Raw genomic sequence first — 19,155 nt, forward strand, 5'->3', positions numbered from 1 at the left:
GGAGACCAGATTCATTTCTACCAACTAAAAGTAATAGCAGTGTAAGCTAAAAAGGAAATTCCTCACAACTGAGGTAGTTACGAAGTATCAGCACATTTTCCAAGTTCTCACAACACAGCTTAGCTATTTACAATCTATTTTTCCTCATACATAAATGGAGTGCCTTTTCAATTTTATGTCTTCTGTGATTTGTTTATATATATATAAAAAAAAAACTCATACACACCAGCCAGAATATGCCTATTTTATTAACATCATGCTTTAATAAATAACTGGCTACTTCTAATAAAATTAAGCCTCTGTTCACAACAGCCCCCAATGTTCCATTTTGACCATTCTTCAGAATTTGGTGTAAAAAGTTGAATGAAATGTAGACCCTGAGCTATCAAGTAATGTTTTAATATAAAAATAGAGAATTACTCTTACAACTGAAGATTGAACCATAACACAAACAACCTCTCTGTGGGTTTTAGCTTCTATAGAATCAGTTGGGATCTTAACAGCTGTCTAAAGCAGGAAGAGACTTGCAGAATTTTATTCTTTTCTGAAGACTTTTGGGAACTCCTTTTAAATTGATTTGTTACATTCTCATAGTTTTATGAGCTGTCATTTTGTGAGGACACAAGGAAGGGGCTCCAAGGGGCCAAGGCAGTTGTTATTCTTTGGCCTGGGACAACAGATACGGCCTTTGCCAGTTCACCCATGTGGCTAAGGGTCAACACTAAGACTTAGCCTTATCAGCTCTACCTACTCCCCACCCCACCCCACCCCCCAAAAAAAACAACACATGAAATAATCTGGACACTCAGTTCTCCCCCAAGGGGGCTCCTTGGCTGACATGGGTAGCACATAGCTGCAACCAATGCAAGTCCTTTGCTCTACTGACCAGAGGTTGGCTGGGCAAGAAAAAGACTCAAATAAGACATCTTACACTCTCCTAAAACAAACAAACAAAAATAACCAAACTGGGATCCAATAACAAATGCAAATACACTCGCACAGACAAAAACTTTGCTTGAGTGTTGACAGCTATTCCCTGAGCCCAGGCTGCACCCCAATTCTGGCTAGCTCCCAGACAGCTCCCTGTATACGGCTGGGTTCAAAATCTGGACCACTAAAACAAGGGAGACCAAATGAGATTATTGGTCACTTACTGCTGCCATTGGGATAGAAATTCAAAGAGGGTCAGTGTAGACATGAAAACTAGCACCCTGTGGCTTGCTAACTTGAGCCTGGTTAAAAAAAAACCAAAACTATCCCCAAACCCAAGTGTGAATATGTGATAACGGGGACAACCTGACTGCCTTCTATCTTTCAAGGGAGACTCTATCAAGAATCTTTTTCTGAATGGGTTACACTTTAAGTATAAGTGGGTTCAAGAAATGGACCTACACGTAATCTTAGCTTATGTAATTCAACTCAACCAAAACGGGTAGTCTGCAGTCTCTTCCAATCACCAGCTAGAAATGAAGTATAACCTTCTTCTTGCAGTGATGCTTGAATACAGTCTGACAAGTGGCTCAGAAGCCTGCTTGTACCTTCACATTCTGTCCTAAGTTAATAACAGTTAAGGAACCCAAATCACCTCCACGTCTCTCCAGATAAGGCAACTAAAATAACAGGGATAAATGGAAATTTTACTGCTTGTTGGGCTTTTTCTTTTAATAAGATAATATGATAAATAAAACCTGCTTCTGTACAGCTATTTAATATTTCAGAAATACGTACATGTTACATGCCGAGAAAGGACCCTGGTTTTCTTGTAAGAAACAAGGTGAGATCATAATTGAAAAAAAATACCCACAAACAAAATGAGAAACAAACAAACAAAACAATAGAGTGATAAAATCACAAATGCACAACTAACTACAGCTCTGTACCTACAGTTAGCCACGTTTAACATGATCCTGGGGGAGTGGGAACCAACTTAATGTACAAGTCCCTTTTTCCTCCAAAACTGAATGAAAAAACAAAGTCAGCATTTTTTTAAACCAGTGGCCACATAGTAAAAACTGTACATCGTTGTCCATTCATTTAAAAAGCAAAGTCACTAGGATGGTATAAAAGTGATTAAAGGGTGCCTTTTAACTTTTTGATGATGAACACTTTTTCTCAAAGTTTGAGAATTATCTCCACTCTCTCTGTACAGCCAGGAACAAGATGCAGAAGATAGCGAGGAGGTAGGACTGCGGCCCAGCATAGGAACCAGCACTGTCGGCTTTATCAATGGCACTCTTCCCAGCGTGGTCAGTGGCGTTGTACCCAAGCTCCGAAGGACAATGCTGATACTCACATCCACTTCCACTTCCTTCTCCACTAGTTTCATCACCTAGTTTTAAAAAATGGAATACAGATTTCACTCCACTTGTCATCACAAGGCGAACAAGAACAATTTGTAGTTTCAAACCACAAATGCTTACCGATGTCAAAGAAGTCCACGTCATTCCCATTGTAAGCATTCTTCATTTTGCTGGTCATAACTCGAAGAGCCATGACTTGACGAAGGATCAGTACGTCCGGTTTGCTGGTGTCAACTTGGACCTCTGGGTTACTGCCCTGGTTGGCCAATCCATTTCCTGTCACTGCAAACAGGTACCTGAGATGGGAAACAACCCCATTACGATGATCAGTAAGCAAAAAGTAAGAGAAGATCCTCAAAGATTTCTGCTAGATTCTAGTATTTCCATTGAGCACAATTACACGGAAGTTCTTCAATTCCTAATGAACTCTTAATTTCTCCTTTTCCTGGGTATATGTCTTGTTTCTCCAGTTTGACCATGATCTTTTTGAAAGCTACCCCTTTTATGGAGGTTGGTGGGTCAGAAGTGCCCTCAAATGGGTACTTATCTAAGTTACTGTGTATGGAAGGAAGGTACACAGGGCATCGTCAAGCAAGAGAATGAGATCCTACTAGAACTGGTGCTTTAATGAGGCCAGGCCATTGGGCAAAGGGCCGCAGGCCTTAATATTTTTAAAATAATGACACTGTTGGAACAACCCTATTAGTAGAATCTAACGACTGTCACACTATTGATCTTTCTGCAAGTAGCTGGGTGCCGTCCCAACACTCCTACTTTGTCCTAAGAATGCCTGCAAGCCTTCCATGTTGTTCCTACCTACTGTGGATTGTTTCACAATCCTCGACTGACCACTGAGAGAAGGCTCTCTGAGGGACACCTAAGCATCTAGGAAAGGAGAGGTTGCAAATCCATTCAGTGGAGGCTAACCTGCTTTTGCCTTTCCCATTCCAGCAGTCATCCTCATTGCCATTTCCTGCAGCCATCCTCTCATCGTTGCAAACGTTGCTAGGAAGAGAGGACCAGAACTTCTTGGCCTGTTTCAGCTTCTCCTTGACATCAGTAACCTAATTAAGAAGGCCAAATAAAAAAAAGGACCGCTGTGAAACAACACAAAACCACCTGTGTGCGTGCCTTTTGATCATTTCTAAACTATCTCCAGAGTGATACACGATTCATTTTCAACTTTAGTTGGAAGAGAACGCTGCAGATGAAATTTATACTGAGAAGTACAGAGCCACTAAAATGAACTAAGAGTTGAAATGCAAGCTCTGAGAGAGTTGCCCAGATCTGCTGTCTGCTCCACCTCTTCATAGTAACTACCATCTGAGGCCTACCAGGTTCTACAGCCTGTAGACACAGCAATAAGACTCCATCTCTTCTTCCAAGCCTTTTACAGTCATGATCAAGCTTATACATTATCCACTCTGTGAAACTAGCCTGTTACTGCTCTTCCTCCCTGTCCATGCATCTTCTCAGGCTCCCTCCTCTGCATTCCCCCTACTACTATATTTATACTCGCTTACATTTTTGCAGCGTTTGCCATGCATAAAGCAATAAGCCTGTATTTTCTCACATTTACTATACTTATGTTAGTAAGCCTAGAATGTCTGTCTCTCCCTCTTTGTAGGGGCTTTTTGAGAACAATGACTTGCCTTCTTCCTTTCAGCCTCCCTGCACCTAACACAGTGATAGACACATAGTAGATGCTCAGTAAATACGTGATGAAACTAAAGAGAAGTTTTGAGACAAGACATATCACATTTCCTTGACTATGCAGGAACTTAGAAAATGAGAGGCAGATTTAGTGGTATCCACATACAGTCTGCTTGAAAAGTTACACCTGAAAGACCTACACTTATAAGCCTTCCAATTAAAATTCATTTAAGCAAATGTTTTCAGTTCTTTGTCATTCAACACAGCCATTCCCGCCCACACGCTCACCAGTCGGTCCAAACTAGTGCCAGCTGCTGTGGTTGGGCGTTCCTCAGGGTGATATGGTCTGAAGCGAGCACTGAAGGCACTTTCAGAGATGGAACGAGAAATTCGCCCAGCCGGGAGGGGCTTGGGGGGTCCACATCCCTGGAAAACCTGCATTGGAGTAAGTATGGTCATATTAGGGAAGTCACATCACAAGCCGGAGTGGGCCTCCAAGTCTCCTTTCCAGTATCCCGCCTTCATTACCTTCTGAGACACTTGCACACTATTCTCCTGCATGTTCATAATAGCATCGGAAATCTTCACATCAATGGGATCCATGACCGATTCAATGTTGAAAGGACCCTCTAGCCTCTCCGCCACCATCAGCATAGCATCTAACATGAGGTTTGGGGAAGAACAATACAGCACAAGAGGTAAATCATTAGTTTGGCCTTGGGTAATCAGTCTGATTATTTCACTGTCTTTGTTTCCTGCATGGGGTTGGGGGAGGCAGGCATCATAATTAATTCATGTTTTTATATCTATCTCCATTACACCAAGCTGCATCTAGTCAATCTGTATCACTAATGCTCTAAAGTGTGAGATAGCCAGATGAATGCTTTGTTCTACAGCAAGGAAACCCAATCAGGAACCTCCTATTATATGGATTATTCATTCCTTCGTGTGTCAGCAGCTGTCACTGAAGGCTCTGAGCTACCTTTCAGCTGCCAAACCCAAGGCCGGAGGCAGAAAAACATGCCAGTTCTCCCAAAGACTTTCCTAGGATCTTTTCGTTTCAGGTTCTATTCATGAGTCAAAAACATAAATCAGTCCAAATCCTGGCATACCAATTCTTTTCTTTCATTTTTAAAAAAAAATGAAACCCTTCAGATCTGTGAGTGCACAATTGCAAAACATAAATAAAAGTGTTCCTAGGAATTCTGACTTTTCAAATAATAAAACTTTGAATAATGCAATTTGGTATTAAGATAAACTTCCCATTTCAAATACAAGGGCCTCAATTTATTTTAAAGGAAAACATGTACTTTTTTTATTTGAGTGAAAAGATGACATAAGACGTAATACACAAAAATTGTGTGCTCACAGCATATATCTTCACCAAATACCCTGCAAGTCACTTTTAGACTTTGGAGGAGTCTAGCATTTTCCCAGTAACACTGAACCCCTTCAACAAAATATGCTGGACTTGTTTCCATGCCATACATGTTTGTTGGGATTATGACGTCTAGTATTTTTGCCTCATACCTAGTGTACAAAAGTAGGAACTGGGAAACGTAGTCCAGACATGAGAAGAAGGATGCTTCATTAGCGACAAGCAGTGAGCTTTTATTCCAGTGCTTAACACATGGCAAAAAACGGTTAGGCCTACATTATCTACCGCCTTCAGGTAGGACAAGGACAGCGCCTAGAAAGAAGGGCTAGTTTCCAGGAGATTGTGTGTCCTTCTCAAAGAACACTGCCAACTACAGTCCCCAGCTGAGTTTCCACCTAAGCTTTCTAGTGGAAAGGAGTTTAAGCATCAGCATATCAATGAAACCAGATTTGGTCATCAACCTTTCACCTTCAACCTAGAACAAATGCGACACAACATTTTAAAGCCCGGGGTCATTTCTCTCAACTACAATTCCGATGTCACAAACCACAAATAGATTTCCGTGAAATGCAATTTTTTTAAAGTAATAACAAATGAAGTTTCAGATTGCATTGTGGTAAGTGCCAATAAAGTGACGCTTCTAACCTCGAAGTAAAGGCTGACAGCATGAATATACCATTGTACTAGGGGAGAAAAAAAATGCTTTTGATGTGCTACCAAAAGGAGACTTTTGTAAACAAGTGGAGCACAAATTAAATGTGTTCATCATTGTCAAAGCATCAGGGCTGCCACGTACAGAAAGCTCATTCCTTCCTAAGCCGAGAAAAAAATCCCTTGCTCCAAATAAAAATATTATGAATAGACAGATAATAAACATCCAAAATGCAGAGGTTTAAACAAGAAAAAACAGTGCATTTTTGTAACTACTTATTCCCCTCGTGGCGAGGAAGTCCAGATCACTGATGTGTTTGTGAAAGACTGAAAGGAAACATAAACCCCAATTCTTCTGGCTGTTTGGCGTCTTTGTAAACTCGGAGCCGGCCGGCCATACACAAGGGCCTGGGAATGGGGAGCGAAGCCGGGGCCTTTGTTGGGGCCGGTGCCATGGCGTTGCATGTTGCGGAGCTGAAGAATGCGACCAAGGCCGTATTCTGCCTGCAGCCCACAGCCCGGGAGCCGAAGCTGCCTCTAAGCCCTGGGGGAAGGCACGACTGGCTACCAATCGGCTCTTGGCTCTTGGCTCTCGGGTAGCAGCAGCCAGGCCTGATAAGAAGCCCCCAGACAAAGCCAAAGACAGTTTGCTGCTTTGGTTTTCTCCTGCTGGCTATAAGGCCACAGGTCTCTTATTTGTGAGATATCTGACTGGCCCCTGCCTCCTGCCAGGAACTGGCTGGTGTCCCCACCAGCAATCCCAGTACTAAATTCCCACTGGCAGCAACATGTGACATGAATAGGGTTGGCTACGAGTCAAACGAATGTTAACACAGCTACAGTATGAGATAGAGAACAAGGTCCACGTAAGCATGATTTACAAACCTCCAGAAATGGACCTTTTGTGTTGGTGGTAGGAATGGGGAGGTATTTGGTTGACTTTTCGAACTGAAGGTTTCGTATAACCAGCCTCTTATAAAACTGAGCTACAAGATGTTTCAACTCTTTGGATCCATCCTGATAAAGGGTGATACAACTTCAACACTACTAAAACTAAAGGGTCACAATTCATGGAGATATGCAGATGTGGTTAAGAGAGGAAAGAGCAAATGGCAGCAAGAAGGCAGATTTGGAAAACCCATCCTTAGTCTCTTTAAGGGTGTAGTCTAACCGCAGGATACTGGCATTGAGCCTCCCTGCTCCCCCACCATAAAGCATCCTCTTCTCTCTCCCTAGGAAAAGCGATTCCTTTGGCATTGTACCGCCAATAATCAGAAACCCACATCTTCAGCCTCACGACCTGACTGGGAGAACAGAAGGCAGTTTCCTGACTTAACCCCAAGATCTGATTTACAGAAGGTGGGGGAAACCCTCGACCATTCATTAAATGCAGTCATTTAAAGGGGAAAGAAAAATTCCTTGCAAAGAAAAAAAAAAAAAAAAAAAAAGATGGGGTGGGAGGAAGAACTTACAGCAGAGGCATGTAAATTGGGACTCAATTCAATAACCACAGAGCAGATTAATTAAACCCTCGTGAAAAATTCATGAAAAAGCACAGGAGATTAACAATATCTATTACTCCTGGCCTTTTATATCAGCTTATTAGAAATAAATAGTATACCTGTTAAAAATGAAGTCTGGAGACTATTACATACCTCATCCTTCCAAAAAGTATCATTTAAAGCAACGGGGGAAAAATTAATTTGGAAATCCTATCATTTTCCACGTGAACTTCATTTTGTTTCTTCAAAGGTAACAAATGTAATTTTAAAAATATACAAAAGAACAACAGCAACAACTTCAGTCCTCCTTGTTTTATAGTAACTGGTTGAAAATATTAACTGCTTAATGCTTTAAGCCAGAATATGGTTTTGATTTGATATGGACCTGCAAACTCTTGGAAAAATATGTCGAATTTATGTTTCAATACAAGGATATAAGGACTTTAATCACAGATTCTGCTGGATATGTCAGAATAACAGAACATGCTTGTCTGCGCTTTATTCCTGATGTGCCTGTAGGAAAGTTAGCAAAACTGGGTCACTGATGCCATACATTTCTGTACCATATGGCAAATTCTACTCCCTTGCCCGAAGAAATAGTGCATTACAGGGGGAAAGTGAAAAGGCTCACCAACTTTCTTTAAAAACTCAATTTGCAAAAGTATACTGCAAACTTGATATTTGGGCATGGGGATGAGACAGGATTAAAGAAAGAAAAAACATCGACTTTAGATCTGGAGATGCCACGAGATTTTCCTTCCATGAGAAATATTTCGAAGCAACAATTTCTCCCATGGGTTCATTCTGGGTATGATGTCTATGCCGGTCTTATGCCTTCCCTTTCATGGGATTCTGCTTTTCTATATGTGGAAGATTTTTTTCAGGTCTTCTAGCTTTGAGCTATTTAGGCTACAATTGTGCTGAAGTGCTTAATATTCACATCTTTTTTTCACCCCCCTGTGTCAGTGTTCTCAAGAATCTGTTGGAGCCAATTTATTGACGTACTTTCAAACAGAGTTAGTATGGTAATTAGCTCTCATGCAAACTAAAAAGCATTCCCCAACTCCAAACTCTCCCTCCTCCCCCAAAAGAGCAGCCAGCAAATTGCATCCATGTTCCCATGATTGGACAAATAAGTGAAAAATAGGTGCTTATAAAGATACTCAAATTCTGCAATTATGCGAATGTGACTGGGGGATGGGAATAAGTGTGAGTTTGTTTCTAGGAGCAGTTAGCATGTGTGTGCAGTCCCACTAACACTCAGCACCAGGAGCTCCAGCATGCACTGGTCACTGTTGTTTCAGGACTAGTATATGCACTAAATAGGCATCCACATAGTTGATGGCTAGACATTTAAATCATCCTTAATTTGTCCTTTCCCCCAAATCATAATTAACCCTCTCAGAAACTGGCCATTACACTTATATTGCTGTCTGGGTTCCAGTAATGGTTTTCCAGGTGGAAGGTACATACACGAATACTTCTCTCTTAAATTACCAGGGCAAAAGTCCTTCCTTTCTCACCTGAGCAGTCTGTTATTGCTAAATCCTCGCTAGAAACAGAACCCCTAAATGTCCACAATCAGATCTCACCTGATCCAAGTAGCAGATAGGTATCTAGCCAGGGTGCAGAAGATTCAGTTGCAGTGTAACAGATATAACATTTTAAAAGCCACTTTCACAGCTCCGTGAGGGCTGTACTCCAGTATTTACATGGATACGAGCCTATGATACATAACTAAAACTGACCTTCAGGGGGAAGATATTGAAAAGGCACTTTCTCATTATATCTAATGTCTTCAGAAATGCCACCATTAGTTCAAGGAAGGGACCATTTAACTTGTAGTAATGTTTTTACTAAGCTCAAAGTTCATACTTCGAGCATAATAAAAGTTCATACTTTGAGCATAGTCAGGACCCTGGCAGCACTAAATAAATAACACTAATAAAATGAACAGAAATTTCAAAGATGACAATTACAACATTCCTTGTGGCTGCAAGTGGAGCTCTGTCTAGCAATTTCAGTACATTCGTTGCTTGCTCACCCATGAAACTGTTCCACTCAAGATCAAGATCCCCTTGGTTGGCCAAACAGCCTCTCATGATGTTCGAGCAGTAGTTGTAACAGGGCTTCACAGTCACGAGACCCTGGCAGTGGGAGCAGTAGATCATCTTCAACAGGGCGTGGGTACACTGGGCTGTGGGATTTACCTAATATGTGAGAAGAAAAAAAGGCAGTGATGACGGAGCTAAAATAGACATAGAAATTCCAGATCTATCAGGCTGACATTGAAGGCTGGGCCATGAACTTAATTTAAAAATGAGTTGTGACTGATCACAATTAGCAGGCCTGGCCTGCCTCTGGAAGAGGAGAATTAGATCTAGATTAGATATTAGAAAAAGAGAAGGTGTGTGCTGCGAAGAGGGGGAGAGAGGTGGGGATGAACATCATATGACCTTAAACAATCAAGGTACATATATGAGGGTACTTTAAGGGTACTTTAAAAGTTCATGAAAACAAGCAGAATTAAAAGAAAATACAAATCTTTCTATGAACTTTTTGAAGACTTACGTCTCCTACCCTATAAACTCCCCCAACCCCCTCTCTCAGTCTCTCTCTCCCTCTCATATAAATTTCAAAGTCCTTTTACAAATCATTTTCCAGGATCAGCCATGAGATGTAGTGTTGGAGGCTACTACCTTCACCTGTCCACCATACAAGCCCTGTTATGAACACTACCATCGCTGTGTTTGTCTCTGCCAGACTGGAACACAAGCACTACATCTTCTCAACCACACTGGCTGCCCTTTGAGTCTTGCTATGGTTTGGATGTGCTTTGTCTCTGCCAAAACTCATGTTGAAATTTAATTGCCAATGTAACAATGTTGGGAGGTGTAGCCTTTAACAGGTGATGAGGTCATTGAGATGGATTAACATCTCTCTCAGGAAGGCTGGATTAGTTCTTACAGGAATGGATTAGGTCTTGCAAGAGCAGGTTGTTATAAAGTGGATCAGCCTCCTTTGTCCCCTCTCTCTTTGCATGGGCCCACTTCTCCTTTCTGTTTCTCCACCATGTTATGACATAGCATGGGGCCCTCACCAGAAGCCAACCAGATGCTGGCACCATGTTCTTGGAATTTCCAGCCTCCAGAACTGTAAGAAATAAATTTATTTTCTTCATAAATTACCCAGTCTCAGGTATTCAGTTATAGCAATAGAAAAATGACTAAGACAAACCTTAACCTTCCAATCAAGGTTTAGGAGGGTATCTAACATATCCTCTGTTCTGGGCCAAGAGCTACGCAGAAGGCAAAATTAATGTATTCTACAGGGCAGAATATGAGTAACTTTAAACTTAGGGGTACATGAAGGCTTTCTAAGGCTTGAGAGCAGTAAAGCACAAAGTGCTCAGGGAATACTTCATTGAAGAGGTGGAGAATCAGTCAAATTTGGGGGGAGGAAGTTGGGTTTATGTGGTCAAATGAAGGGAGAGGACGATGAAATGAACAAGAGAGTGTACGGAGCATATCATGACATCTCAGAATGGGGTTGAGGAACTGTAGGAAATAAGACTGGATGCATAGGAGTGTGTACATGGCCAGAATTTAGAGGGGCTTGAACAGTAGGCAGAAACTGAGACACCATATGGTAGGACACAGGGGGCTATTAAATTTCCTGAAGAAGGGAAGCAGCAAGGGTGGAAGCAGTACTGAAGTCAGATTGGGCTGGCCATCCTCTGCAGAGGAATGGCTTAGTTTCATCTTTCTAGTTCTACAAGGGGAGCTGATTCCATCCGTCATTCAATTCTCTTAATGCTTAGAAAGGATCGTGGCTAAGTATCACACACTGGCAGCTAACTAAAAGTTCCCATCTTCCCTATTCTCTGCACCCCCGCCCTCTTTTGGAGTCAGTATCAGAGGATTGTGCATTCCTCTCTTTCAGTACCAACCAGTTCTATAAATATAGATGTTTAGAAGCAGAAACCACTGCAAGGAAGAGATGCAGGATGTGCGGCAGCCCTGCAATGTACTTCACTTGCTCTGGAGGGTTACTTTGGATAGTGCTTATCACCAGTACCCTTAGGAATAGGAACAGGGAATTAGTACTGTCAGGAGAAAAACCTAACACTGGCAGGCTCCTGTCTGACATATACACACACACAAACACATGTACTCAGTCTTACGCCAAACAGAACTCTAGCCTATAGGAGGGAAAACATGTAACAAGATGGTAATTGTATACACTAAAGTCAACGTTCCCTACAAAGAATTAGGATTTTTCCACAGTTTTAACCAGTCCCAAATGTTTCCCTACACACTAAATTTAGTCCTTTTAACTATGTATTAATGTACAGTAAAATCTTGGCTAACCAATTCCCTGGAGGAATGGCCCTTCTGGATAGCTAGATTTTCTGGATGGCTAAAGTTCATTCCTTTAAAGTCACAGATTGTTAGGACTTTGATACTCTTCCATCTCTCATTTTACAGATGAGCAAATAGGCCTTAAGAGGGGAGGTAGCCTAAGAATCATAGGACGACAGAAGCCTTAGAGTTGGAAGGGGCCTTCAAGATCACCGAGGGCTGCTCTCACACTTAAGTGATAAGAAAACTGAAGGCAAACAGATAAAGCAACGTGCTGACAGTTACCCTGCTACATTTAATTCCAGTACTGCGCTTTATCAAACATGAGTGACAACAAGATTTCTCAGATGTATCACGCTTCCTTACGTTCTTAAACAGAAGACAGGAAACTCTGATCTTAGGCATCGGTCATTTTGTTCTTTTAGTTAGGTTCCACAATGATGAGACTGCTAAATTGCTGGATTTTAGAGAGGTAAAGAGTTATGTAAATGACTCTGAAAAATCATAGAACAGCACTTGGCATTTGTTGAATATTATGCTTAAGAGAAGACAACGCCCTAGTAAGAAGAAATGTACAAAGCTAAAGTGTCAATAAATAGTTATTGAGCACGTACTGTGTGCCAGGGATTATTCTGTTAGATGTTTGCATTTAGGTAGCAAGACAAGTAAGAATTTCTGTGTTAGAATATGAAATCTGTTCTACAAAACACAAACAAGTTCCAAATTGGTATGGGCCTTTAGGAAATGAGCAAAAATTTAAAACCCAAGATAGTTACATTCAAGAAACTGTTTTCAAAGAATTCCTTTTCCATTCCTTTTCTTTTTTAATAACTCTAGGAAGTTCATTGTATTCTCAGTTCAACTGCAAGTCAAATCATTTACGCAGCAGACCTAATAGTACCCTCCCTGCCAAAACAGGCTGATGGAGGCTCAAGTTTTAAAAACAGAGACCAAACTAAATGATACAGTAGAGTTTTTTTAAAGGAAGATTATGAAGCTGGGTTTGGTGGAATTTTTCCATTACATTCTTTGGCTAAGTACTGGCTCATGCTCTGCACATGATTTGTTGTGTCACTCCTAAAAATGATCACAAAGAACTCGGCTATAGCATGCTATGGAAACACTAAATAATACCAGAACTGAAGAGAGAGATGGGGAAGTTAAAAGAAAACTGGGTCGAGAAAGGACACATGAAATACCCAAGTTAGAGAAAATCTGTCTTTCGTCTCACAACCACTAATCAGAACCTGGGAAACAAATCCCTTGTGTGCAATGAGGCCCTGGTATAAAGGGAAGGATTTTAAAAAAAAGTCATGAGATCTAAAGAAACAGGAGCCCCCTGCTATGCTTCATTCCCTCACACAAAGTGTCAGTAATGCGACCACTCCCCAGGCCTTGGGGCCCCACCCTCACTGACCTGACCAAGCTCAGGATGGTGGACCCAGAGTGTCATGGACCAGCTCTACCTTCTGACTCTGGACTTCCCCAGTGGGTAAACAAAATGGCTGCCTCCCCTTTGGAATACAAGTGAGAAGCAATGTAGGTTGGTAAAAGAGCCAGCCAAAGGTTTGTCACTAGCACAGGGAAGAGAAAGCCAGAGAGTACAGTTGGCCCTCCATATATCAATCTGCGGTTGGTTGAATCCATGGACATGGAACCCGCAGATGGGGGGTGGGGGGGTGCGCGCAGGCGCAAGTGACTGTATAATGGTACTTCAATTTAAATTCTCTCATGAAGGTTCTGGCAAAAACCCGAGATCTCCTTGAGCCAGTGGGTGGCTCTTTGCTGTTCACGTGGTAATATACCAGGCACTGCTGGGTGTTCCTTCATAAGCTCTCAATGGTCTCCCCACACTACCAGGGGTGAACCTTTCATCCATAACCAAATAAAATAGTGGACTGAGTCACACTTTGTTCTGGGGCTTTATTCATTTTGAATAAAAATTCAAGTTTGTTTACATTCTACTCCCTGGTAACGCTCAAAATCAATGACTTATTTTGAGTCCTCCCCAAATTATTTACTGAAGTAGATTTACTTCAGAAAACCCAAGACCAAGTGATAGATCATGCCACATGGGAATTAACAAAAAGGATAAGTACACTCCACGGTCTTCTTTTAATCCTCTATTTATTCTCTATGGCATGGCATGCCGCTTAAAATGTTCAATTTGATTGTTACTTTGGGGACACAGCTCTTGACTAGTGTTTTGTTTTTCTTTCATTTAGAAGGACCTGTTGAGCCCAGATGTTAGCGACGTCCAGAATCCTTGGGGCTGGGGTAAGAGGGAGAGTGAAGTTTATGACTGCTTTTTACAAAAGTCACATCTTTCAGACCTCTCTCAGAGATTTAATAGTTATTTCTCAAAATCATATGAAAGACAGAAAAAAGAAAACTATACAATCCTCCCTTCCCTCTTTGAACAAAAAGAATGGTTTAATGGTCTCAGAAAGAAAATGCTTATTTAGTGTTTATGGTTTTATGGTCATGAGGGTTTTGATGTCAAGATTCAAGAGAAAAATATTCTGTTCTATGACAGCTACTACTGATAGCTTTTATTGGATCTTATTAAATTTATAAGATACATTTACAGAGTACTTACTACGTGCCAGGCTCTGTTATAAGTACTTCACATGTATGTATTAACTAATTTAAGCCTCAATAATCGTATGAGGTGAGTATTACTGTATCATTTCCCTGATGAGGAAGTGGAAGCCCAGTTTAAGGGACTCACACAAGGTCTTCTAGTAAACGGCAGAGCCAAGATTTGAACCCAGGCAGTTTGGTTCCAGAGCATGTGAACTTGACTTCCTTAACATGTATCTACATAGCTTCTTTTGAGTATAGGAACCTTGAGGACAGCACACGGGTCCTTCTCCATAACTCCTCAACCCTAGTACATGTCTCCATACAGAGCGAAGAGTCAGCTATGGGGCTGGATATTTTCTAGTGACAATTTACAGTTTTCAAAGTTTATTGACCAAATGAATCAGTTTTTATGTTGGAGAGTATCAAGATACAACTGTACTACATGGAGCAATATCTCACTAGATACTTGGATGAGATGACGTATTGTTTGATAAAACAAAAGGAATCACTGAGCAAGTGCTATGTCTTTATAATTGTTCAAGATGCTATAGGGGAGAGGAAGAAAAGTATGTATATGTATTACTCACCTGCCCTGCTCAGAAGGACTTCAAAGGCTCAAGAAAACACTGCTACACATGGAGAGAAAAGAGTTCACTTGAACAAAACAAACCAGAAAACAATACATATTTTTCCGAAGTCTTAAAATTTTGAAAGAATTACAGCTAAATGTAGCAGAAATGACCAAGCCCTAATAGAAAGTGGGACATAACTGGCATAAGAAGAAAAAAGGTTAGACATTATTTAAGAATGAGAAAGTCTGATCTGTTTACTTTCAGAGGTGATATTATAGAAAAGGGAACATCATCTGGTCTGAACACCTCTATATTAACTCAAATACCCAAATCAATCTGATTTATTGACCCATAGTGACAATACATTAATACCCAATTTCCAAGCCTTATAAAATCCTTCAAGACTGACCCCAGTCTTCCTAAATGTCAAAGTAACTCTAGAAGGTGCCAGTCTATGTTTCATGGTAAAAGTCAGTGGGGGGACTTTTCTTTTTAAATTATTTTTAACATAAATTTTTTAAAAAATTTTCTTTCCATTGTACTTGTTTACGGGATACAGTTTGTTGTTTCAATACATGCATGCATTGTATAATGATCCCATCACAATAGTTAGCCTTTCTATCACCTTAACATTTGCCATTTCTTTGTGGTTATAACATTCATGACCCTCTTTTGTGGCTATCTTGAAATATACGATACTATATTATTAGCTGTTGTCACCCTAGGGCACCAGAACTTATTCTTCCTATCTAACTGTGACTTTGTATTGGTCTATCAACCTTTCCCTGCCACCCCCCATCCCCCTCCTTTTCAGACTCTTTTTTAAAATACTCATATTCCTGCCTTCATCAGGATATATATTTATCAAGACATCTGCATGCCATATCTGCCGTAAAAGCTCTTGCGGAAAAGTCTCCTTCTCTGCAAAGACTTTTTAAATATTGATTGAGATGTTCTACCAAATAACCTGCATTTTCCAAACACCACATTAAAAACTACCGCAAGTAGTCTGAAAAAAAGAAGAATGCTGCAGCAGAACTCTTTGTGCAGCCTGGATTTCATTTCAGTAATTCAGAATGAGCCTTAAGCCACATTACAGTGACGGCAGTCAACACACTTGCACTTCTAGCTCATTCCAGCTCCTAACATACATTCGCTGCAGCATTTTTTGTTTTTTGAGTTTTTTTCTTTTTACACAGCCAATAGTACCAAACAAACAGAAAAGGTCTAGATTTTATCTGTTGCTTGGATAACATAAGCACCCAATAAAAATAACAAGAAATGTCTCCCAAAATTATGGTACCCACACTTGCCATGGGACGTGATGAGTTTATTCAACAATTTCCCGAGTTTTGAATTCAACACACACACACACACACACACACACACACACACACACACACACACACACACACAGAAAGAAAGAAAGATGAAAAGTTCCTATTTCCCTGACAGTAGAATTTTAAAAGCATAACAATATATAGAGAATAAGCTAGGACTCATTTAGGAATATATGTGAACATGTTGTAGATAAAATTGAAGCTGCATAAATACTTAAAAGTGTATCTACGGTTTTGTTTTAAATAATTAGACTCAGTTATAACCTATAAATTGAAGAATTATTGTATTAATCTCCTTGAAGAGGGCTCGATTTTTTTTCTAAGACATATACATTTTTAATGGTTGTTATATGTTCTTAGTCTCTTTTTTCTAAAATTTTAATTTATCAATATACAGTGTAGTTGATTTTCGTGTCCCTTTACCAATTAGAGGGCTCTATGTTCGAGAGTATGTAATCTCAATGTATTCAACCCTTGACACCCCTCCACACTCCTACCATCCCTACCCCCACCACAGATTGAGTCCCACCTTCCTTACTGCAATTCTAGTCTAAGATTGTGAGTGAAAAAGAATATTGAGGGTTGGATAAATGCCTACACTTTGCTTCTTAAAAGCTGTTTGTACTGACTGTTTTCTAAATTTACATTTCTAATGATTTGGGGAAATGGCAAAATAATTTGTTTAGTACTCTTGTAGGTGTCAGGCATTGAGAATAGACAGAAATCAAGGGGGAGCAACTGAAATTGTTTTCAAGGCAAGACAGTCATTTAGACATCAAAATGGGAAGGCACCAATTTCTAATTACAGCCGCTGTAGTTTGGGGTGGGGGTGCAGAAATAGTCCCATTATGTCATTGTTAATTGAAACCATGAGAATGCAACTCTCTTTGGCATAAGAGCTATTAATTTTCATGGTGCATGTAACCATTTGTGCATTTCTGAAAGACCACAACAGACTTCAGAACCCTTCCAGGCAAAACTGCGGCTACAAGCAGGTAAATAAGAAATGTATCATGAACCATGACAAATAAAGATGGAATAAGTAATACGAAGATGTATAACTCCAGAGTATTACTGAACCATCTGTTACTAATTAAGGGGACTTTTCTGAAGTTTGAATTGTAAAGCTCAATGGAGTGAACTGAAATCACTGGATGTTTGGGCCTAGAAAAACTAAAGCAAGGCAAGTATACTCCAACTAAGAAGCAACTTTCTCTTGAAGTAAGTTAAGCTTGCTGGTACTAATGGACTTTCAAAGGTTTAGTGATAATCGAATCACTGCTGAACTTCCAACTGCAACCCTTTTGCTGCAAAAGTAAACTGGAAAAGCAGGGCATCCACTCATAAAGAGAAAGTGGGAACATCTCTGAGTAAGGACGCAATCAGTAGCCCCCAAACAAGGATGGTTTTCATATTTGACTTTAAAGACCTCTTTGAAGATGAAGTACGTGAGGTGGCCCTCTTCAATTAGTAAATACGTTCCCCACACTGAAAGGTCTCTTTCCAGGCCCAAGGCAATTAATTTGATTGGGCACCAGAAGAAGGAATGTTCATTTCTTGGGTTGCTCTAGTTCCACCTGCAAACTATATTGGGCAGGGGTTAAGCAGGGTGAGAACACATATTTATGAAAAAACACTGCGTGGGTATCCTAACTGGTAGAGAATCATATCTATAAATTAATAAATGTATCTTTCATCATGTTCAATTTGAAATATGTCTTTGATAACCAGATCAGTTTGTCTTTCCCATACCACTGTATCTCAAACTCTGTTTAACTGGTCATCACACTCCAAAAATTAATATGATAACTATTTTCTCAAGTATGCAAACATGCTTTGCATGCTTCTGCACAAAAATATTCCAGATACTAGATTTTTACATAATTCTTTTTTCAACACCATTAGAAACTGATTTGATACCTATGTGTACTATTAATATGTAATTTAGGTAAAATAACCCAACTTAGTTGAAGGGTTTGATTTCAAATCAGTTCTTAAGAAGCTCAGTAGTGAAGCGAAAACATTTTTTAAAAAGTTTCCAATTATGAACACAATACTTCAAGTAGCCATAAAACATTATTTTCAACGAAACAATTAGCAAGTAATGTCTTCTCTATGTAAATTAAGCTATGTACCTTGTACTTATTGTATTCCCATAAATGTATAAAAATATCTTAAGCAGACATGAGAATATAATGAATAGAGAATAGAGTCCAATTCTTAAAAAAAATCTTTAGAGTTCTATTTAGAAAGTAACTTTCTCAAAGAACTCAACAATACTAAGGTACAGAGGAAACCTCTTTCTTGCTTTTAAGGAAAAAGCATACCAAAAGCAACATCAGAAAGTTACTGTGACTATTTCCCATTGGGTCACATACTCTTTATTGCATAAGTAAGGGTGTCTGAATCTTAAATACCAAAGTCAGGCTTACTGATTGCCCACGGTTAATTCTGAGAACCATGTCAAAAAGAATGCAACACAGGGAAACCACAACTGCTTGCTTTTTCCCCTGTCCTGGGAGGTGGAGTGATGTAGACAAAGGCAACTCTTCCAGCTCTCAGTCTTCCAACCTGCAACTTATGGACTTCCTTGTTTTGACCACACTTCCCTACCCCAAGTTGGAAGGCTCCAGAATCTCAGTTTTCTAAACTGGCTCCAACCTCGCAAAGTGAGGCTAGCACCATGACAGCTGCCTGGTCCTTCTTCCCAAGAATCAACACTAGAGCTCAAAGAAAGAGGGGGTGGGGTGGTTAATGTGAAGTAACCACTTTTCAAACACTTGCAAAGGGCTTTCAACTCTCTGCCTTTCTC

The 19,155-nt window shown here is 40.2% G+C and overlaps 1 protein-coding gene across 1 annotated transcript in view; it reads right to left on the minus strand.

The window, feature by feature from the left end:
* Positions 1 to 228: 228 nt before the first annotated feature.
* Positions 229 to 19,155, minus strand: part of GPC4 (glypican 4) — a 100,320-nt gene continuing 81,393 nt past the window's right edge. The window contains exons 4-9 of the mRNA XM_063083519.1: positions 9,529 to 9,694; positions 4,482 to 4,612; positions 4,242 to 4,388; positions 3,228 to 3,364; positions 2,421 to 2,596; positions 229 to 2,329 (exon numbers count right to left, since the gene is read on the minus strand). Coding sequence (XP_062939589.1) covers positions 2,127 to 2,329; positions 2,421 to 2,596; positions 3,228 to 3,364; positions 4,242 to 4,388; positions 4,482 to 4,612; positions 9,529 to 9,694 — 960 coding nt within the window. The 3' untranslated portion in view covers positions 229 to 2,126. The remainder of the gene's footprint in view (positions 2,330 to 2,420; positions 2,597 to 3,227; positions 3,365 to 4,241; positions 4,389 to 4,481; positions 4,613 to 9,528; positions 9,695 to 19,155) is intronic.

Source organism: Cynocephalus volans, chromosome X (assembly GCF_027409185.1).
Source record: "Cynocephalus volans isolate mCynVol1 chromosome X, mCynVol1.pri, whole genome shotgun sequence".
NCBI classification, from domain to species: Eukaryota; Metazoa; Chordata; class Mammalia; order Dermoptera; family Cynocephalidae; genus Cynocephalus; species Cynocephalus volans.